This window comes from Strix aluco, chromosome 6 (genome assembly GCF_031877795.1).
Source record: "Strix aluco isolate bStrAlu1 chromosome 6, bStrAlu1.hap1, whole genome shotgun sequence".
In the NCBI taxonomy this organism is placed as follows: domain Eukaryota; kingdom Metazoa; phylum Chordata; class Aves; order Strigiformes; family Strigidae; genus Strix; species Strix aluco.
In genome coordinates, this window is record NC_133936.1 from 38336072 (window position 1) to 38359548 (window position 23477).

A 23477-nucleotide genomic window follows, 5' to 3' on the forward strand; every position below is an offset into this window, starting at 1 on the left:
GGGAAGAGGATGGGCCAAGCTCCAGGTTCACTCTCCCAGTTTTCACCTGCATTGCTTGTGCTTTGCGGTCTGAGTGTGCCTCACAGCACAGGGAATTGTCAGGGCCTGTAGTGATTCCAAGGGACTGTTTGCGTCCAAGTCCGCTGCCCTGCAACAGCAGCACCACGTGTCAGTCCAGGAGGTATTGGTTCCATGTTTCTGACAAGAGGAAGGAACCAAGAGGTGCCGAGAAGCACCCCCAACATCCAGCAGGCATGGAAGCAGGAGAAATTCTAAAAGCCCAAACATGAGGTGCAGGCCCCTGGGAAGATTGATGGGCTTTAAATCAATATTCCTGTTCTTTGGTCCATAGGACTAGCCACATACATGACTTGATTTATGGTGCTCGGTTTGATCTACTTAAAAACAAAATGGAGTTTCATCTTATACTAGAGACCTGTTGTAGAATAGAGGGACAGAGAGCTAGAGTTGCCATTCACAGCCTCCTGCTACTATAGGCAACTATATCCTATGTAGTCCCTTTCATGAATGTATCGAGCTCCATCTCAAAACCAGTTGAGTTGTTTCCTGCTACGTGGAAGATTGCCAGAACTTCACACCCCTGACAGTAGAAAAGCAGCGTCTTCAGATTTCTAGTCTGAATTTATCCTTGGCAAGTTTATACTCATGTATTCCTGGGCTAGCAGTTTTTAAAATCAGCTTATTTTTTTTGTTGCTTGGTAGTTCTTCTGACATATTCATCCATCTACTCTTGCTCTTGGCTGCAGCCAATAAAACTACTGCAGTCACTGCCCTCCTGGCGACCAGTCAGGAGGGAAGTGAATTGTAAGATATAAATACCAACAATTATGAATGTTCTTTGCCAGTGGGTGGGTTTTTTTAATATGTCATTACATAGTTTGTGCAAAATAGAGATTAATGTAGCACTTTGTTTTTGGACAAACATGACTGTGAAAGTCAAGTAACTCACATCTGTGCTTTTGGGGAGAAAAACCTGCTTTTCTAAACAAAAAGGAATAAATTTACATTAAAAGTACAAAGGGATACACTAACTGTGAGAAGAAATCATCATTATTAATCTTATGGACAGCGTCCCTTGTTAGGGTGGTTGCTGTAAAGTTACATGTAGGGCATTGATTTAAATATACTTCCCCTTCCCAGCTGGTCCTTGGCTGAAGGATGCAGTAATGGGTGAGCAGAGAGCTTTTATTTCTGCCCTCAGGATGGTGATTAATGGGGGCTCTGTGAGTGTCTCCTGGCAGGAGCAGGGTGTATTTCTGTCTGCCATTAGAAACCTCTGTCTCGGTGGGAAGGGTGGAGCAGCAGTGAAATTCTTTCTCTGTTGTCAGGTGTGTGCCCGGCTATGCAGCTGGTGGGCCTGTGGCCCTGCAGCTTGTTGTTTTACTAGGGCTCAGCTCCATGTTGGGTCCCGGCACCCTGCGTTTAAAACAACTCTCAGCCAGCTCTCAGAAATAGCTGGAGACCAAAGGGGTTTATTTCCACTGAGCCGGGCTATGAGAGTGAGGAATATGTTGATTAACGAGCAAGGTAGAGTGGGCTAATACACAGATAAGAAAATGAAACCCTTTTTCTCTGAATTCTTTTGTAGATGGTTCTGCTGCACCTACCCTTAAGTCTTTGATTTGCTAGATCAGAGGTGTCCGAACTGTCCTTAGGGCAGGAAACCTCTCTGGTTACTTCCACGTGCAGTTGTATGCCTGGTGACATTTCACTGCACCTTTGAGTGTGTCTAGAGCAGAGAGTAGATACAATTTCTCAGTTTGGAAGTATTTACTCCCTGAGTGGTCCCACCACCCCCATCTCCTCACCAGAGCACCTGGTTCCTCAGCCCTTTGCGGACATGCCACAGGTTGAGGGCGGTGGGGAGGAGCGAAGCACGGGTCCTGTGGCAGCCCGACCTGTCAGACATGCAGTGCCTCAGCCAGCTCCAGGCGAGTGCCCCTTCCCTGCGCCCAGCACAGCGAGAGCGAGCGGCCGGCAGCCAAGCCTGTGTCCAAGACCAGGGCCTGACAGCCCATCCAACCAAGCAAATGTTTCCTCTGCAATCTCTCCCTCTGCGTGATATTCAGACCTACTGTTTAAAAAAACGCTTTGTGTTGCAGTCTTAAAAGGGGTGGGGAGGACAAAGTATGCATTTTAAACATACAGAAATGTTATTTGGCCCTTCTTTTTCAAGTCCCTCATCAGCACAGATGTCTGTCTGGGAAGTGCCTTTAGTGCATACTAACTGGGTGCTGATGAGAAGGAAATATCATCCAAAGTGCATGTAAGAATACAGCTAACTATATATTAAATGTCAAGAAATCCCATTACTCAGCTGACCATTCTACTCCTGTTTGCAAAACAGTACCTGCAAAAAAAATTTCTAGACATGTAATAAATGATCATCTTAAAATTTTGCAGCTGCTGCACATTGTCCCTAACAGAAAGAGCATTTAATAGTGATGCTTCCTGCATCTTACTGTAAAGGCTGGGGTCCTGGTTTTTATAAATACTCAGCATTTTCCACTGAGGTCTTTGGAATATCTGGCCCTTCTATTTTATTTTTAATGATTTGCTTATATTTCAGGAAAAAATATTACCTTTTAAAAATGGATTAAGTCAGCCTCCATTTTTGATTGTTAAAGCTAATCTTTAAAATTTTAAAACATCGTTCTCATTTCTTTGTTTTTTCTAACTTTGCTGTTGCCACAGAAGAAGTGTCTGCAAGGATAGTACAAGTAGTAACAGCTGAAGCTGTAGCAGTCCTGAAAGGTGAACAGGAAAAAGAAGCCCAGCACAAAGATCAGCCTGGACCACTACCTTTAGGTAAAACGAGACAAAGAACGTTCGAAGTATCCTCGTGTCTGCAAATGTTATATGTATGTCTATTACATAAAACAGTTACAGCTGTGTATTCACATAGGTTACGGTCATGGGTAAGCTGCAGCGCCACTGGATAAATCCTGGAACCACATAATAATAGCAGTATCCTTCTTGCCCCAGTTCTTCATGGCTCTGTGACTGTCTCGTTCATTGTCTGCTCTAACAGCAGTTCTCCACCTGGTTTCTGACTCCTGGGCAGTGCCACTGTGAATGTAGGTGGTAGTAGTGGTTTTGTCGTCATGTTTGGTGGGACCCAGCAGCATTCGGAGCCTGTTTGTGTTCAGACATGTACAGAATCATCTAGGTTGGAAAAGACCTTGAAGATCATCTAGTCCAACCATTAACCTAACACTGACCGTTCTCAAATGGTACAATGTGAAAGAGAAAGATTGATTTCTGAAGAGGTGAAGATTAGAGGAGACGCATATAAAAAAAAGTGAGGCTTTGCTGGTTGGGTGCTGGCTAATCAAAAAGATTGAGGGAGAGCACCTCAACAGGAAGCAGAGAGGAATGGGGCACACCGGGTGAGGGTGGGAGAGGGGTTAGCAGCTGGGCAGGGTGAGGGGAGATTGCGGGAGAGGGAGGTACATGTGGTAGAAGCAAATGCCAGTGGTCCAGATTAGGAATGGTACTGCTGCCACTGGTCCATGCTGTGCCCTGATCCTCCTGCTGGCTCCTTTGTGAAATGTCTCTGAAATACTTGTGTGTGTGTGTATATATATATATATAAAATATATATATAGTTAAAAAAGTAAGTATACAGCCATTTGACCTACAGTGCTTCCTCCCTGCCAGAAGACTTCCACAGTAGCTCAAAGCATGTACACCAAAGGCCAGAGAAAGGCCATACTCCATCCTGAGGTAGGGCAAGTCTTGCAAGCCTGCCCCAGAATAAATTCTGCTGAGTTGCACATACATTGTGATCAAATCAAAATAATGCCCTGTGGTATTTTCCCCATAGGTGGTCTGCTTTGTTTGGTACAGTGGGTGGACCCTGCTTAGGAATGAATGAAAGTCAACGGGTAATTTAGAATTTCGTTGGAAATTCGGTTCCCAAGGTCTTTTGCTTCATTGAACTAATTTTGAACTGCAACAGGGAGATGTGTTGCTTGGTAATTTCCCTTCTTTGCAGAGACTCAATTTTACATGGAAGACCCCAATTCTGCAAAATACTTCATACATATTTAAGCACAGATTGCTTTACTGGGGCCTGGGTGAGGCAAAATGGATATTCAGTTCCATGTACTTAGATAGTACTGTGAGAAGTATGTCTTCAGTCAGCAAATGTTGGTGTAACAGTTCCTGCGGTCAGTGACTGTTAAATATGTGTGGGTAGAGTTGCACTGTGATGAAGATATAAATACTCTGTCCCTGGACAGCACATCTTAAGGACAAGTCACATAAGGGTCTCTTCCAAACTACACTGAAATCAATAGGAGGCAGCCTGGTGAATTCTGCTGGGGCTTGGAAACTGGCCTTTCTATGCTTGGGAAGCAGCCCTGAATCAGAAACTGCAATCTGCCTGTTGAGAGGTGACATTTATAAGACAGATCTGTTAAAACAGATTTTTTAACTTTTTTTAAAAAACCCCAAACATTGGTTAAGCTCCAGTAGTGGATCTCTTCCTAAAGAAAAAAAAATTCTCAAAGTGGTTGATATGAAATCAGCTGCGGAAGTTATGATGAGTTAATTTCAGAAGCAGTTTGTTTAGGATTTCATCGTACTTGAATTGAAATAATTGAAAAAACATCATCTGGTTTCAGCATCTAGTCTCGTGACTGGGAATGAATCTAAACGCTAGTCTAAGTGCATCTAAGATTTCACTGTGCTTTGCTCAGCTGGATCACTTTTATGTCATGGCTGACATAGGAACCCTATGCAGATGTCTTCTGTATTTAGACAAGCAATATTTGCATGTATTCTGTGATTAACCTTGAACTCATCAGAAGGAAAAAAAAAATGCATAATGTTTTTTGTTCATGTACTCAAGGTAAATCGAAGAGATTGGATGCCAGTTTCTGACAGCGTGAATTTATAAAATCACTCATGCTCAGACGCTTTATTGTTGTTGCCTTGGGTGATTGAACGTTTTCTAAGTGGCAATGCTGATTGAAAAGATGGTTTTGTACTTGATTTTTGTATTGTACTTTATGACCAGAATTTTGAAAATAATTAACACCATCTGGAAAAAAAACCCAATCCTGTTATTATAACTTTAAAAATCCATGTGGAAAGAAAGGATCTTATCTGAAAATCCACTAGGCACAAGTCCCCATCGAATAATTCTCTCAGCTGGGCAGAACAGGCTGACTGCAGCTTGTATCAAGCCTCGGTCTGCCTGGAATTAATTGTTATATCTCATTTTCACTGTTTGGTTTCTAGCAGTTGAAGAGTCAGCTAACCTGCCTCCTTCCCCGCCTCCCTCGCCAGCTTCCGAGCAGACTGGAGCTCTGGAGGAAGGTAAGGGTCTCCTGGACGTTGCAGTGCACAGCTGTCAGCAGAGGGATGAGACATGAATCTAAAGGATGGGGGAATCAGAAAATGGAGATACTTTCTGCACCTTCATGTGAAAAGATAAGGCATTGCCCAGCAATAACTCCCCATCTGCAAACCAACTGCAATGCATGGATGAGGTAGACACATATGCACAGAGGTAACTGACAGGATACGTTAAGTACATCCATATTAAAGAAAAAAAGATGGTGATGCTCACCTGTTTATCTGTTATATGCAATATGAGCCAAGATGTCTGCTGTCCCAGTGTGGTCACCAAAACTATGATTCAGTATGGGTCATCTTTCTTTTCTTAGAATTTGTTTGGCTGCTTTTTTTAATTATCATTAGCTTTGTTTTTGAAATCTTAAGTGCATGAAAGCAAGGAGATTCAGAGCTGGATCATTTCCTTGGTCTTTGACCTGTAATTCATGCTTTAATGCCTACGTGTGCTGGGGGTTCTGTACACAGAGTGCAGGAGTCAAATTCTAGTCTCACAAAGCAAATTTCTACTCTATTTTGCACAACTAATGTTCAGTTTCAGTAGCTCACGATCACTGCATTTTCTTCCTGCTAAAATCCCCTCCAGCAAAGAACTTAAGTGTTGGCTTAATTTTAAGCAGAGGCCTAAATCCCAGTGAAGTTGTCACAATGGTAAGCATGTGCATCAGTGCTTTGTTCAACAGAAGACTGCTGCATCAAGGCCATCAGTACAGGGAGACAGCATTGTGTTAAAACTGAGCCGTAACGTGTGGATAAGAGGGAAGGATTTGGGTTCAGAATCTCCAGGGGACTGTCAGTTGAACTCTGCCATGTCAACAGCGTTTTTATGTCCATTAATTTCCTTCTTGGATTTTCTTTTAGCATTTTTTTCTTTCTTTTTGTTAAATGAGTGCATGAAAATGATTTCTTATCATCTACTGAACAAACTTTATTGGTATTTTAACACAGAGCCTCTATTAATTTTGCAAGTGGACCATTGCTATTTCATGTGCTAATATAGTCTGACTCTCAGTTTATCAGGACACTGCGATTAAGCATGTTCCAACCTGTGGTCATTTTTGAGATAATGTAATTACAGGCTGTATTAACAACATTTGTCAGTCAACTGTACTGGAAATACCTACTGGATGTGGTTAGTAACCTATATAAAGAATTTGATTAATTGTTGCTTTTTTAAAAAAAATCTGCCCATTGTCTGTTTACAAAAGTAGTACCACAGTTCCTAGACTCATTACCCGGAGGTAATGGCAATCAAAACTACTAACTGAAAAGGAAGCTAGTAGGGCATTAGCAAAGGCTTTTAGAATAGTTACCAGGGTTTTACCAGTGGTTTTGAATATACAGTTCACTTGACTAGTTCAGCATATGCTTTTTGATTTTTTTTCATGTCGCGATGAAAGGTTCAGGACAACATCAAGGTTCTTCTGTTACCCTTAGCTGAGGGTTAGCTTTGCATACTGTTTCTACCAGCAGTATTATTTGCACATATTTAGGATTTTAGAATGTGCTCATATTAATTAATTGACAGGAGGTTGTAGATTGCCCCCTAAGCAAATGCAAACCATTTTGCTTGTTGTATTAACACAAGAAGGTGGCAAAACACTATACAACTCGAGGTTATTATGAACTACTGGACTGTGCTGTTCCCAGCTGTGCATATAACTCAGCAAGTCACTTAACATCGTTCTTCTCTTTCCTTACATGTAGAATTGAGTTAATGTAATAGCACTTACTAACCTACCCCACAGGAGTGGTTGCAAGGACTGAAAGGTCAGTGTTTGGGAAACATTTTGATCATTTACACAATACCACAGTTTTTAAAAACATTTAAATAATTTCCTTTAATGATAATCAAAAGAGACTTTTCTGTGACAAGATTTTGATTCAACTCTTCATTTTTCAGATCAGATGGTCTGTATAAATCCTAAAAATGTAGGTTTGTAAGGGAAGTATGGACACAAATGATGTGCTGAGTCATTAATGCACTCTGCTGGAAGCTTCTTGTTTATGTGCGGTTCTAAAACTGGAACTCACAGTAGAGTTGGTTGATGAACAGGAGGAACTTCTTGAAAAAAATTTCACCAGAGGCATATTATGTTGCTTTTTACCAAAATATCAGTGTTGTCAATTCAATGTGATTAATGGTAGCAAAAAATGTTATGTTCTGCTCTGTGTTAGAAGATGTGGTCCTTATTTTCTGTGGGTATGTTGAGCTTTTGCTGACTTGAGTGAGCCAGACCTGTTGTCTTCATTCAGGCAAAGCTCCCATTCAGAAGAGTTTGCCTCAGTAGTATTTGACCCAATTTTACTGTGCTTGTTTAAACCTTCAGTTGTGTATACCATCTGGCTGTCCATCCTCATGCACCTTTACATTGTCTGTCTGTCTTTCTGCTCAGTAGAATACAATTTATGAATTTAACCCAATTCTACACTTGCTGAACAAGGAAGGTGAGCACTTGGTGTGTGTATCTTCCTCAGACCTCCTTTTCTCCCCTCCTCTTAGAACATTTTCCTAATGCACTTGTCAGTGTGTGTGGCATTGCTTTGAATTCAAGAGACTTCCTTCAGTCATAGTAGGAAGGAAATCACTGTTGTAGACATGACGAAGGTGGATGTGGCCAGCCATGCAGCAAACGCAAATTAAAAAAAAGAAAAGGTAGAAAAGACAGAGAGGTTTGTGGGTCAAGTGTATTTCATGAGAGAAAGGAGTCAGTGGCTGTAGGTTTCTTTCTTTCATTTGGCTGCAGAAAATCATTCAAATGAACCTGTCCCTTTTTACTGCTGCAGAAGGTAAGATGAATAATTTGCCTTACTGAAATTATTTAATTTATTTCAAGTATGGTAACAAAATTTTTCTCAGGAAATGAAATTTTCCCTAGCACTGTCTAATCCTTTTATCAGTTGTATCTGCTCATGCAAAGCTGATGCAATAGTCTCTTGCCAACTTGGCATTTCTTTTGTGCTCTGTGCCTTTTGACAGTGGTCAACGTCTTCATGTAAAAGTTTGTCTAAATGTTACAAGATAGAAGGATGCCTTTGATGGACTTTCTTCCATTTTGAAATAGGCACTTCAGATTAGGCTTTATATACCAAATAAGAATATTTTGCAAACTGAAAGGAACCAAGCGTCCTATAAAAATGGATCTACTTACAGTGAAAATTACTTCTTGAAAGGCATTTTCAAAATATACCTGGAAGCTAAAGCAGAATTAGCCTTTGTGAGAAGTGATTTTAATCTTGGACTTTAGAATACAATGGGAATTTTTCCCATGCTTTGAGATGAAAAAGATCTATTAGGAGGGACTAAAATAACAAAAAATGGATTTTTCTTGTTGCTGAAATAAAGGCATATCCTCCTATAAAGACATCGTTATCCTGTTAATGAAATTATCTGCAGTAATTTTGAAAATATCTTTATTAAAACCGATAAATAAACAATGTAAATTTGTAGTAGCCACAGACATAGCAGTCCCAAACAATACTAGACTTTGCACTCCTAATGATTTTGGACCATCACAATAATATGTATTAAGCATTTTTACTGTTGTCAGTTCCTGTAGTTATAAGGAGCAGAGTCAGGGCCTGTATTTTTTTTTTTGCCTACAATCCATTCAGAGCCTATAAAGAAGGAATTTTCAGCCTTGTTTGCATCAGTATAGAGAAGTCCTGGGGTGTCATCTTCACTCTTGTTGATGCATTTTACTTCTGAAGGGCCCACAGCTGGAAGGAGAACCTCCCCTTTTGCACATCCTCCTCTTCGTGTTCTGCTTCTGACCGTATCGACCTTCTGTGCTTTTCTCCACAATGTCCCAGTTCCAGCAGAAGAGGTGGCAAGTGTGTCATCCCTTTCCACTCTTCTTCACAGTAATACATGGACTAGTGTGAGGGCACCCTGCAAAGAAGCAGGAGTTGTAGTTTTGAGTCTTCTCAGGTTTAGAAGGGAACTGATTCCTGGCATCTTGCACCCTGAGATGTGTCTTCACCCCCTGTAACTAGCCTTTTACAAACCGTGAGCCCCCTCAAATCTGTCACCGAATTTTGTAGAAGCTTCTGTGGAGAAGCAATCCGTGGGTTCTGCACTCCAATTCATCAAGATGCTTCTCTGCAACCTTGCTGTGGCTCTTAAGTACTAGGGAACGTGGGAAGCTCAGGTGCAGCCCCGTGTTTAGCATTTCCTATTGCAGGGCTCTGCGGAGCTTCCTGCTTGGCAGAAGCAGGTTGCCAGCTTATCTTCCTACACCTACCTCTTTTAAGCATGCATAAACCCTTGAATCTGAGGTTTGGATTCCACCACAAGAGTGAAGTAACTGAACTATCAGTGGTTCAGGCACATTTTGTGCCCTGAAAGGATTTGTGAGATCGATTCTCTTAAACTAAGTTCCATGGGTGGTATTTGTGTATGTGCATAGCATGCCTTCAGTCCTGGCCAGCCTCAGGGCTGTCACGGAATCTTAAACATGAATAATCTTTCTTTTGCAGTGCTGTGATACATATTTGAGCTACTAGTATTGCCACTGATGAATATTTTTTCTTCCTTTTTGTGGGTGATTGAGCCTGAATGGATTGATATTACAGCATTCTTTTCCCAGGCGGAAGAAATAGACGTCATTACATTGCAGGACAGTTGCTGCCATGTTGCTGCAGAAAGCAAAGGGTGCTTTTTTTGAAGACACAGATGTTGTCTTGTCATGGTGGGCTATAGAAAGAAACTTAAAACTTCATGTTGTTTGCCAGGAAGAACCTTAGAACTCATATAGATGGACTTGGTTTGGATAAAAATTGCTTTCCAAGACTCGGTTAATGTTACAGCAGCATTCATGAGCCATCTTGGTTTTGGGTCGCAAACAGAGATCTGGTTAATATCTTTTACAGTGCCTGTGTTAAAGCCTTGCTTTCTGACTCAGTGTTTTGGATCTGAGAGGAAAGTTTTGGAGGCTCTGGGGAAACTCTTTAAGTTGTAATTGCCTGGAGAAAGGCCAGGGAAATTGGACATGGACTTGTTCTTGGAGCTAGTAGGAAATTCAGTGGGATAGCTGCAGCTACTAAAGGCACCCCATGAATGTAGTGTTCATCAAACTGCCAGTTGTCATACACGGAGAATGGGTTTAAACATATTTTCACTAGTACTAGATGTTTAGTTTTTTATAGCTTTATTCATGGTGAGAGGGCACCTTAGACTACACAAGCTCTTAGGGCTCCCCTTTAGGTTTGTATGGATCAGATGGTAGGCCAGTCATTTTTATTGAGCAGTATTTTTTTATTTTTTGTCTTGCAAAAACCATCCCAAGCTCCCCCTCCCTGTAGCTGTCAGTAGCTGGTGTAGTCCTGAGATGATTACATGATTATCTGCGATGCTACAGTGATGGGTGAATAAAGCTGTCATTCCAAAGCACTGGCAAACACCGAGGTGGGAGCTACTTCACCCACAGAAGCATGACACAACAGCATAAAATATAGGACCAACGGAGATTGCTGTGAGCAGCTTTATGTGGCCTTTATCAAGAAAAAAGGTAGCTAGCTATTTGGTAAGGGTTTTTTTGGTACTTTAAATGTTACTTATTTATAGGGAAAAGCAGTTGGTTGTTTAAATGTTACTTATTTATAGGGAAAAGAAGAAAGTGGGGAATTTTGAAACAGATACAATGAGAAATAAACCACCATTGACCAAAGTGTAAGCTGGTTTGCTTTTCGATTAAAGGAGTTTTCAAAATTTACACTTTCTAGTACTTTACCAGATGACTATGAGGGATACAACTGTGCTGGGATGCTTCAGAGGTTTTTAATACAGTCAGTCAGCTGTATAATACATATGAGTATCAGTGCAATTTGTGAAATGTGGTTTGTGTACAATAGTGGGGATGTAGTTTTGAAATTCAGTTATTCCGAGGGCTGGTTTCCGATGTTCACAAACACTGTAGGAAACGCCACATATGTGGCCCATGTGTTAAAATGCAGAGCTGCCTCATTCCTCCATCCTGCATTAACCTGTACCCTGGCTGATTTCATCCGCTCTGCAGTACGATACAGTGGCTAGTGTTGCTAGTGCATGCATCCATCCTGTCTTGTCTTTTCTTTGTCTGTCTGTCTGTCCTGCAGCTTTTGTCTGTGTGTGTCTATTTGTAGATGAAGGGGCGGAGGATAAGGTGGGACCGCCACACCACTGCCCCGGCCGTGGGCCTGCTGCCAGCAGGGAGTGGCGCAAACACCTGGCCCCCTCCATTTCAGTGTCTGTGCCCGATGATGAGCCCTACAATTCGGATGAGGAGTACTATGAACACCCTTTGTTCAGCTCAGAGTGGACTGGCTCTAGTACACGTCCCAGTGCCACAGTGAAGAGCACAGAGGTCTTGTTGGGCCATGATGAAGGTGAACTGAGCATGGTCCCATTTTGTTCCTCTTCCCCTCTTCCCACCTGCCATCCATTCCATTATATATGTGCCTGGGATTGCTGCTCTCTAGGGAGGGAAACCTAGTTCTCTTTTCTCCCCACATGGAAGTGACGCCCCTCCAGAGTCTCTCCATCTCAAAGTGAAGCTGCAGCGTGAGCAGTGAATGCAACTTTGGGGTCAGTGAAACCATGGTCCCTGCTTAAATCAGGGCTCTTGGTCTGCTGACCTGGCTTATAGCACAAGTAAAAGGAGCAGCTAGTTAAAAGAAGTGTAAGCTAATTCGTTCTTTGTGCCAGAGAATTACTGCCAAGAACAGTGTGCAAAATAGGCCAAAAGACTGTTACTGGAGGTCTGTCAGTTGTTAACACGATGGGGAAAAAACCCATGTCTATACCAACAATAGCAGTCTAAGTCTTTAATTCTTCAGTAGGCAAAGGAAATCAATTTTACCCCAGTATACACAGGTGATTTCAGGCAGTGTTGGGTCATGTTTGATCTTCAGTTGTGTTGTGGATACACCCAGTTAAACATTGTGTCAGGTGACTGCAAACAAGGAGAAGAAACTCCAAAGTTTACTGTTCTGTGTTTCTGTACCCCCTTTTTCTATGGCCTGAGCACATCAGTAAGTATTATTTTATCAGTGGGGGTTATGTAAAAGTGAAATGGCTTTCGAGGAATCAAAGGAGAATCAATTTCAGTGACTAACAGGAATGCTGACTTCTTCTCCAAGGCAAAATAGATCACATTTCATCTCACAGCATTTGACTACCTCAGTCTTGGGACACAGGAGCTGAACTTAAAACCAGTAATGAATCCTCTAAACCTTTCTGTCTCAGGAAGATGGAGGTGTATACCTGAAATTGCTCACTGGGTCATTTCAAGGAAACCAGAGTTGTTCAGAATTGACAGGATAATATAGCCTAATACTGCAACAGCACCAGAAAGAGATCAATGCTAATAATTGAAGATTGTTAATGTCAGCATGTCTGCCTAGGGGAGAGAGAATATCATAGGAGGAGTCTTTCTAGAGCTGGGTTCCTGTACCTGTACTTAGAGCACTCCTGAACTGGTTAATTCACGGGCAGCTTCCATTTCAGTCATATACATCTACCTCTGGTGAAAGTGTAAGATCTCAGAACATCTGTAAGGGGGAAACAAAAAAAAGGGAGATAAGCTGGATCATCAGTGAAAAGACAGGCATTATGGAACAGCCCTCCTCACTTGCTGCCTGTAAGCTAGCAGTCTGTCTGGCATAAAAGTCTGCTGCCCAAAGGGAGTCTGTAGGATTCCTCCCTTAACTTTCTACTTTGGTGAGTAATTAGTTTTAATCATGTGACATTGTGTGAAGTGTCTTAGGAAATGGAGGTGTATACCTGAAACTGCTCAGAGTAAAATGAGAGGATGAGAGGCTTTCCTTATTTGATTTTTCTTTAATTTAAAGAGATGCACATACAAAACTACATAAAATCAGAAAAAGAAAAGTAAAGCAAGTTATTCAAGTCAAGGCCTCTTGTAGCTGGATACCTGCTGTTCTGCCAGGCTGCTTTTACAGTCTGCCCATGTGTAAATATCCCTGGAACACTCAGGCTATCGGTCCAGTTCCGATTCTGAATCTTCTGGCTTATATTCATTTAAGATACAGTATCTAACCTTAATTACATTTTTATATAGAATCATAGAATCGTTTAGGTTGGAAAAGTCCTTCAAGATCAAGCCCAACCGTTAATATGTTGTTAATAATGTGTTGTACTTTACATAGTGATATTTTCTCAGCCTCAAATAGTGTTTGTGTTCCTAAATCAGTTTTTAAAGGCCATAACTGAAGGGGATGGTTGGCTGTCTGGTTTTCACCGGACCAATCTCAGGAGAAAAATTAAGCCCTTGTAAAGAGGGTTTATTTTGATACCAAGAGGCTGGATACAGCCACTTTCAGATTCAAAACCACTTTGTTCTAAGTCTGATTCAGCAAAGTCTTTAATCATGAGACATACTTTAAACCCAGGGAGGTCATCAGGTTGACTGCAGCATGGCTGTTGGTCAGCTGCTTAAGTATGTTGCTGAATCAAAGGTTTCACGCTTAATCCTGACATCTTATCAGAGGGGATACTAATAGAGCACAGTAGTATTCTGTCTGAGTAGCAATGGCAGGAGTACAGTCCAAAATAGAGGCTTTTCTAATCATTCTTCTGCCATGGCATGAGTAAAGACTGCTCTTGATACTACTATACTGATCCAAACAGACCATAGGCCGAGTGATGTGTTTTACAAATTCAGGTGAACAAATAGTTGTATTGCACTCATTGGTTTCTTTGACTTAATTGGTGATGAGGAGCCTGGGGGCTATTGGGGAAACAGAAAAGAAAATGAAGAGTCTTTGTGTTAAAACTGTGATTTTTCATGTACAGAGTTCAGATGTCAGGCAGCCTAAAGGAGAAATTCTTTATAAACCTGCTCAGTGTAGGAATCTTGGCTGAATTCTTGTGAAACCATTAGTTATCAGTCATACACAAGGCTTATTAAAATGACTATGGAAGTGGCTCCATATTTTGCTAAATCCAAGATTCATGTGATAGATTGACTTGCTGGCATTTTGCAGTCAGTATTGCCAAGGTCTGCAGAAAGAAATTAATGCCTCATACCTTCCTCCACCTCAGTTAAATGTCCTGTACTGGATTAAACCACACATTTATCAGAAAAACGTGTGTACTTTGAGCTCATTGATGCATTGGTGTTGTCAGAGGCATCCATCATTCAATACCATCTTCATTTGCAATGAATATTTGACCCACAGTCATCTTTGGGAGAGGTATACCCATAAAGCACTTTCAGCTCTCATCTTACAGCATAAACATGTTTCTCTGAGGGAGACAGGTTTTGTGGTTTGTTTTTTTTTCCCCTAAGGAAAATTCGGTTCCACAGTGGCTAAAATGGGCTGGATACTAGCAGTCCTTTGACACACTTAAATGCAAAATGTTCAGAGCTGAAAGTGTTATGTAAAAGCAGTCCTGTTGAGCTGTGTGCTTGGTGTTTACTGTTGGTGTTGATGTCGCCTCCTTTTTCCATCCCCAAGAAGAAGAACCTCTAGAGAGTCTGATGGCTGTGGAAGCGAAACCTGCTGCTCTTCCTGGGAAGCAACTGGGGAAAGAGCAGGGGCCCATTGAGCCTTCGGACCAGGCAAAGGGCCTCTGTGAGGGTCAGTCGGACTCTGGTTTGGAGGCCAAAGTGTGTCATGAAGACAAAGTGCCAAGTGTGGCATCCAGCAGGGAGAGTGTAACCGTTGTGGCGGAAACACCCCTGAAAGACACATCCCCTTCCTCGGCTGAGGAAGGTGTGTCCTGCTTAGGTTTGCATGTGTTTGCTGCAGGCGAATCCTTCTCCAGCTTTCTCCAGTGCTTTCCAAGGCTGCTTCATTCCCTGTTCTTCCCATTTATTAGTATGACTGCTCTTGTTATTATGCTTGAAGAGTGTGTAGCAGATAATATGATTGCATAGGTGCTGTATGACAACATGGTTTCCCACCACTGCGGCTGATTCCTGATTTTTTACTTTGCCATGATAAAATATGCTTTGCAGCTAAGCCAATCCCTCTGCGTAAGCCTTTTTCCCCCATCTCAGATGTGTTTGCCAGTCACATTGCTAATCTATGTATATTTTTTTCTTTTTGGTGCAGAGATTCATCTGCTTTTCTTTCAAAAAGTAGATTTATTGACTTTGACTGTGACATAAAGAGGCTTAAACTGTAGAAACGTTTTCATTTGCAGTGTGCAGGTTTTTTGTTTGGTTTTTTTGTGTTGTGTGCTTCAGTGCATTCTGGTTTAGCTTCCCTAAAGCTATCGCTTCTTATGTCACATCCTTACCATTCATTGCAGTCCACCTCTCCTCTCCTCAGTCATTGCCAGAACTCTGATTTTTTGTGTCTTACCCTATTACAAATGTTTAACCCTGCTGGAGTGCCCTTCTCAGGCAAAACCTCCATCACTTCCACTGAGATGTTTGTCTTCATAGTGAAGTTTAGGATTGGGTATATAGGGTGAAGTTCTGATCTGCTTACTGAGCAAAATGCTGACTGCAATAAGTTGTCTTTCAACTGTAGGAACTAAGCTTCAGGATTTTCCTTTTAATGGTATTTCTCTTCAGCCAGTGCAATAAGCTGTAAAGACCTATTGTGTGGAGTAGTGATGTACCCATTCACTACCTGGCTAAGAAACACGCATTTGGGAGGCTGGTGTTCTGGCTGGTTCAGCTAAAGAATATTAAATTCCTTTGGCAGTCAGAATATGTTTCGATGCCATTGGTTTTGTTCATTTGCACTACAGTAAGAGGCACGGTAGGATACATAAAGTCAGTATCTAGCTACTTAATTTCTGTGAAACGAGGATGACTTCAGCTCAGTGGCTGTGTTTTTATGCTTCATAGGATTTGCAAGTAAGTCACCAAATGTAAAAACATAAAGGAGCAAAACTACTGTAGTTGTAGACCTCTGTTTTTTCTACCTGTAGAGTTTAGAATGGCAGTTGCTTTTCTGACTAAATGTTAACAATAGCAAATATTTAAAGAATGTCCAATACTTTGTTACTAATTGTTCTAAAAAATTCAGATTCATCAGAGCATAAAGATGGCTCCATGGACTTTAAATCAGATATGAGGAGATTCAGGGTTGGCCCAATGCTTGCTGTAACAAGCTTTAGAAAAAACTCATAAAACTTTTGTTACAGATTACTGCAGAAAGTTCTGCCACATTCTGCAGTGTATCTCTTCATATTTTCCATGATAGGAAGATTTCCACATGATAGGAATCATTATTTTCCATAGGATACTAAAAACCAGCAAGCTATTAATGATTAACAGAACGTGTGTAAAAAAAAAAAAAAACACTTAACTAGGTATTACTCGCTAAAAATATAGTGGCATACCATAAGAGTAGTATTTTTAGTTTCAAATTAATTTAATTAGGGTCTGATCTACAGTCATTGAAACATGCCAGGTATTCTTTGACTTCAGTTACAGCTGAAGATGGCTGGCCATTTTGAAGACCAGACCTTTAAGATCTGGGACTATTAATAGCTCTGCTGATTTACACCTAACGATTTCACAACAGCAGTGAGAGTTTTGTTGTTTGCCAAAGAGTGAGTGTCAAAAGTTGGTACAATTAAAAAACCAAGCCTCTTCTGACACTCGCGAAACATTTTGTATGCATTATTTCTTTAGTTTAGGCTGCCTGTAAAAGAAAAATATATAGATATAGAAATGTATAACTATGTATGCTTTAAATGTCAGCAACACAAAGATACTATTGATTGGACGTAATCTTGCAGACTTTACTAACCCAAAACTAACATAAGCTACAAAGTCCAGCAAAGCATGCCAATGAAGTGAGGATTACTTGTGGTTTTGCTGTTGTATACAAACCATGAAGATGAAGGATTCACATGAATTCATCTCATTTCAGTGGTCACATATTTATATGTGTGCATTCTCACTATAAAACCTCATATACTGAAAGTAGGATTTAACACTTTAAAGCAGATTTCTAGGTGGATGACCTCGCTGCATGTTTGCATCTTTCTCCCTCTCCTTCCCATCATTCATACCAAGATGTTGTTATAAGCCACATGACTGCCTGCCTGTAAGTGCTTTAAATAATATTGTTATAAAACCCAAACAAACTACTTCAGGTTTACTTGCAGCCACGAAGATGGAATTCCGTGTCCAGGAGGGCGTACGCCCTTTCGCAGCAGAACCATTAGACACAAAGCAACATGAAACTGGGAAAGACAGTAAGACTGGTGAGCAACCTAAACATGATGCCTTAGTTCCACAGCCAGCAAAAACAGAGGCTATAGATAAAAAGGATTCACAGAGCAAAGACAAAGAAAAAATGCCTTCACCTCTGTCAGAACAGATCTTGGAAACTGATTCACAAAAGAAAGTGGAAGCCAGTTTTGCAGAACCTGCTGCCAAGCCTCCTGCTTCTCAAGAACAAAAGGACTTGTCATCTGAACTGCCCAAAGGGAGCAAAACAGAAGAAAGGACTGCAGATCTTCCCTCATCATCCAGCCAAGTTATGTCTATGAAATTTAAAGACGACCTTAAAGATGTCCAAGATTTTACCATCGGCTATGGTGAAAGTTCTCTGTTGCTATCAGAACCCAAGGCAGAAGCAGCCAAAAGTGAACTTCCTTCAGGCCCATCTCCTGCTGTCCCCCAGGAGCTTCAACTCAAAGAGAGTTCCAGAACAAAACAGGAACCCGTTGACCAACTGTTTGCCAAAGATCTCACTAAAGATGAACAGATCCACAGAGACAGGACACTAGCTCTGCAAGAAGTCTCAGCAGTAACTGTAGATGGCCTGAAAACACCAAGCACTCAGAAAATCCCTGCATGGGGGGAGGAGAAGGACTTGACCAAGGATGAGAGTGATGAGGAAGAAAGGTATGACTTCTATGATAAAGGGGAGGCTCGAATATTAGATGATGGTAAATTTACCACAAAACCTGAAGTTAAGACACTTTCCCTAGACAAAGCAGACTTTCAAAAGGATGGTGAAGCTAAAAAGTCACCTGATGTTCTCAAAGCAGAAGAAGAAATGGGCCAAAGTGGGCTCCCAGCAGCAGTAGACATGAAAAAGGAGGTGCAGCCAAGCACACAGGTACCCCCAGCCAAGTTAAGCCATGAACTGACCCTTGAGAAAACAGTAGAGCACCCTGATACCACTCAGTTATCCAGAATAACAGAGAAAGCCCCTGAGGCACCAAGTTTAACCACTGACAAGACTCCTACTCTAGAAGCTTCTCAAGAGAAAGATGTTAAAAAAGATACCAAGGAGGATAAGATGAGTGTTTCAGCTCCTCAGGAGGATCGATCAGGAATGTCCAAGTACTTTGAAACCTCTGCTCTGAAAGAGGAAGCTGTCAAAGCAGACGCACTGAAACAAGGCAGTGATTACTATGAGCTAAGTGACACTAAAGAGAGTATGTATGAGCCTTACCAGGCAGATCGTCTAATACCCGAAGACAAAGAGGATGAGGAGGAAGAATTACAGACAGAATTGGAACAGCAGCAGAGTGTGCCTGCTCATGAAATAGGGTACAGTACCCTGGCTCAGAGCATTACACCAGACAAATCTGAAGAACCAAGTTCCCCAACAGAAAGAATGTTCACTATCGACCCCAAAGTCTATGGGGATAAGAGAGAACTCCACAGTAAAAATAAAGATGACCTAACGCTGAGCAGGAGCTTGGGACTTGGGGGGAGATCTGCAATTGAACAGAGAAGTATGTCTATTAACTTGCCCATGTCCTGCCTGGATTCAATAGCTCTAGGATTTAGCTTTGGTCGTGCACATGATCTTTCTCCCCTTGCTTCAGATATTCTAACTAACACTAGTGGAAGTATGGATGAAGGTGATGACTACCTGCCAGCAACCACACCAGCATTGGAGAAGGCCCCCTGCTTCCCCATTGATAGCAGAGAGGAAGATGAGCATGTTGAAGAAGAAAAAACAATGCCAGAAGAAAAAGTCCAGCCTGAGACCTTGGCCGAATCACCTTTCCTGGCCAAAGACTATTACAAAAATGGAGCTGTCCTGGCTCCTGACCTGCCTGAAATGTTAGACTTGGCAGGGACAAGATCTAGATTAGCCTCCGTGAGTGCAGATGCTGAGGTGACGCAAAAGAAGTCAGTTCCTTCTGACACCATTGTGGAAGACAGCAGCACAGCCCTGCCACCTGTGACAGATGAAAACCACGTAACTCTAAAAGCTGAGAGTCAGCTAGAAGACTTGGGCTACTGTGTTTTCAATAAGTACACAGTCCCACTCCCTTCTCCAGTTCAGGACAGTGAGAATTTGACGAGTGAAACCTGTCCCTTTTACGAAGGCACAGATGAAAAACTGAGACGTGGCCTAGCTCCCGACCTGTCTTTAATAGAGGTGAAGCTGGCAGCAGCTGAGAAATCTAAAGAAGAATTCCTCAGTGAAAAAGACTTTGGTCAGCATGCCACTGGTGAGTCCATTCTGGCAAGGGACTTTGAGCAGGAGAAAAAAGAGAAGCTGGATACTGTGCTAGAAAAAAGTGAAGATCAAGTTGACTCTAAAGAGATCTATTCCATTAGAGGTGCAGAGCCAGAGAAGACAAGACCTGAGGCAATCTTAGAAATGAAAGAAGAAAGTGTGGCTGATAAAGTTCATTTAGCTGATGATACCATGTATAACAGAGTATCAGCTTCAGAGATAGCAATAGAAAAGGATGCTGTTTCTTTGTTGATGGAGAAGGAGGAGAAGACTCTTAGTGTTGTTCCTGAATTAGCTGAGATAGAAGCTCCAATTAAACCAGATTACAATGCTATAAAGCATGATTTGGAAGTGGCTGCAAGGAGAGCTGACCAAGAATATCAGAGTCAGTTAGACACTAAGATCAGTGAGGTTGTTTCTCTCCCTTCAGGGAAGGACAAAGCCTCTGTTAAAAGAGCAGAGCCTGAACCCAAAGATACTCAACAGAAAGATCAGACCATCTTGTCCAGAGAAGCAAAGGATGCAGATGTACTTTCCAAGACCGAGCCTAGTTATGTGAAAGACAGCACCAAGCTGTCGGAAACAGAAATTAAGGAAAAAGTAACTAAGCCCGATCTGGTACATCAAGAGGCAGTTGATAAAGAGGAATCTTACGAATCTAGTGGAGAGCATGATCAAGCCCAAGAAAGTTTGAATGGAGAATCCTTGAAACCAGAGGACATCAAAGCAGAACCTTCAAAACCTCCCGTGTCTGGGGAAGAGATGCCTGCACAGTTACCAGCAAAGGAGCCTTCTATGGAGCTCCTCCTTCCAACAGCTGAGCCTCTCCAAGAAGAGCCTGCTGAGATTCAGATGGAGAGCATACCACAGGCTGCAGAAGGACCTGAAAAGATTCCTGATACAGCTGTGAAACCTATGGAAATCCAAAAGCTGCTGCCATGTGAAGTGACAGCTGGGGCCACAAAAGGGGAAGAACATGAGGAAGAAGAGGTAGAAGCAGGGCGAGAAGTAAAAGAAGAGGATAAACAGCATCTTATATCAGAAATTCCCCCAGAAATAGACTTTGGGAAACCTATTGCTGAAGAAATGCTAGCCAAGGGTAGCCCAGAAGTACTGCCTGAACTGAAAGGCATTATTGAATCAGTGGTGACAGTAGAGGATGACTTTATCACAGTGGTGCAGACAACAGTTGATGAGGGTGAATCTGCTTCTCACAGTGTGCGCTTTGCTGCTACTCAGCAGGAAGACATTGAAACAGGAGACTCCCAGGCTGAAGAGGAGCTGGAGGTTGAGGAAGTGGCTGACATTCAAGTTGAGCCCAAGGAGGGCTCCCCAGAAGCTCCTGCTTCACCCCAGAGAGAAGAAATCCTGCTCACCGACTACAAGACAGAGACGTGTGATGATTACAAAGATGAAACAACAATTGATGACTCCATCATGGACACAGACAGTCTCTGGGCAGATACTCAAGGTGTGCATTATCCTTTCTGTTTTGTCTGTTAAATATTTTTGCTTCCAAATCATAATGATCAAAAACCAAAACTATAATAGTTGTAATAGTAATCTCAGCATGTTTCAGAAAAATGGTTAAATAGTCTGCCTTTTTTTTAATTAATCCATCTGCTCTGTCTTCAACTATTTTTTCCCTGCTCCACAGCAGTATTGTTAACATTTGTTACTAATCTTTTGTTTGTTGTTACAATTTGCTCTGATCCTACAGATGATGATAGGAGCATCATGACTGAACAGTTAGAGACTGTTCCTAAAGAGGAGAAGGCAGAGAGAGAATTGCGAAGATCATCTCTCGATAAGCATAAAAAAGAGAAACCTTTTAAAACGGGGAGAGGCAGGATTTCTACTCCTGAAAGGAAAATAGCTAAAAAGGAACCTAGCACACTCTCCAGAGATGAAGTGAGAAGGAAAAAAGGTTCATTTAACACTCCCTATTACAATTTTTTTTTTTTTTACTATTGTACAGTACTATCCCGTTACTCTGTTGTAGATGATGTGCACCTTAACAGTATTAATGGTAGTGCTTTTTAATGAGACATTGTACAACTATATGAAAAGCCACGTGCAAGGCTCACTGCTCCACTGGTCCCGTTTGTTGTAGGCATCCCCTGATCACTGGGTAACATGTCTGAGGTGAACGCACCAGTGTTCCCACTCTTCCAGCTTAGGATTTGTTCACCCCAGTCGAAACGACGCATTGGGTTGAGTCGTGGAGCAGTGGGCCTGCCACTTGATGTATTGTCATATGAAACTGTTTGCTGTTTTTTTCCTGATTCTATGTTTTTGTGTTTTTTTTGTCCGTAGCAGTGTATAAGAAAGCTGAACTTGCTAAAAAAACTGAAGTTCAGGCCCACTCTCCCTCCAGGAAAATCATTTTAAAACCTGCTATCAAATATACTAGACCAACTCATCTCTCCTGTGTTAAACGGAAGCAGACAGGTGACTGCGTTCTGTTCAGTTATGCAATGTGGCTGGCAAACATAGACATTTTTTTTTTTTTGTAAATCTCATGGCTATAGCAGCTTCTCTATTTTTTTATTTTTCCTCCAAGAATATCAGTCTTCACAAATAGTATTGCTTTTTTTGGTGTTTTCTATCATTTTTCTTTTCTTCTTTCTTTCCTGGTATTTGCTTGTTTATTTAATGGAGGCCATGATCATGTATGCTTGTCATTGCTTGGACCTCCAAGTGCTGTGGTTGTAACTTGGCATCGTGCTTATAGTGTGGTGTTGTAGGAACCTCTACTCATCATTTTGTTCTTTTTTTTTTTTTTAATTATGTTTTTTTTTTTCTGGTGGGAAAATGTTGACAGCTTAAACCATGGTATGCATTTCCATTATTTTGCTTTTTTACTCTCATGCATAATAAGAAGTGTTTCAGACTTATATTTTGTCGATTGATATTATCTGCATTGACAATTCCCAATCTGTCACTGATGTTTATGCTGTACAGTCAAAATCCACAGGGGGAATCCAGCACATGCAGCATGAAGCTGAAAGAGAAGAAATCTGGGCTCACACTACGAATGCATTCCAAGCAAAAACCTTAATATTTGGTAGAGGAAGATGAAAGGACGAAACAAATGATTCCTGTTCCATCTTGATAGGTGTATCATTATTTAGAGGACCAAAAAGAACATTTTCAGCATTTTCATCATGTTCATTGTTACTGTGAGTTCAGGGTGGAAAGATGAACATCTTGACTTTTCTGGTGATCTTAAAAAAAAAAAAAAAAATTGCTAAAAGAGGTTTTCTGTCATGTAACACAGCTGCATGCTGCAGTGCAGTTGTTCATGAGTGAAACTAGGGCTGTTAAGAGAAGAACTATACACAGCAATGCAGAACTGTATAGGCCTCTTCTCATGGCTTAGAAATTAAGAACAGGATTTATTACCCATCCTATAGTTAAACAGTGCAATACCAGAAGTGTTCCTAAGAAGTCATTCCCATCCGGTTTTGCACCAATGAGTCACTCCTGTTCTAAATTTAAACCAGTCTCCGTTTGCAGGCCTGACTAGTGAAAGTACAGTAAAAGGGTAGTTATGTGAGGGTAGCTTTAATATCGTGCCTCAACTGCATGTATTGTCTCCTGGTGGTATTCGGTTAGGACAACAGAACTAAATCCTCGGTCCCATCGCCTTGCTCCTGTGAGGGAATCTGGTCCTTTTACTTGCCCCCCCTCAC

The 23477-nt window shown here is 41.5% G+C and overlaps 1 protein-coding gene across 27 annotated transcripts in view; it reads left to right on the top strand.

Annotated features, from left to right (window-relative positions):
* Positions 1-23477, top strand: part of MAP2 (microtubule associated protein 2) — a 242021-nt gene that overhangs the window by 187803 nt on the left and 30741 nt on the right. For 13 of the 27 annotated variants that reach the window (XM_074829675.1, XM_074829674.1, XM_074829688.1 and 10 more), the window contains 6 exons: positions 2716-2829; positions 5269-5346; positions 14842-15099; positions 17447-21253; positions 21503-21709; positions 22099-22233. In XM_074829675.1, coding sequence (XP_074685776.1) covers positions 2716-2829; positions 5269-5346; positions 14842-15099; positions 17447-21253; positions 21503-21709; positions 22099-22233 — 4599 coding nt within the window. Of the gene's footprint in view, positions 1-2715; positions 2830-5268; positions 5347-5422; positions 5540-14841; positions 15100-17446; positions 21254-21502; positions 21710-22098; positions 22234-23477 lie in introns of those variants that run through there. The other 14 variants (XM_074829698.1, XM_074829687.1, XM_074829699.1 and 11 more) reach the window with 7 other exon arrangements.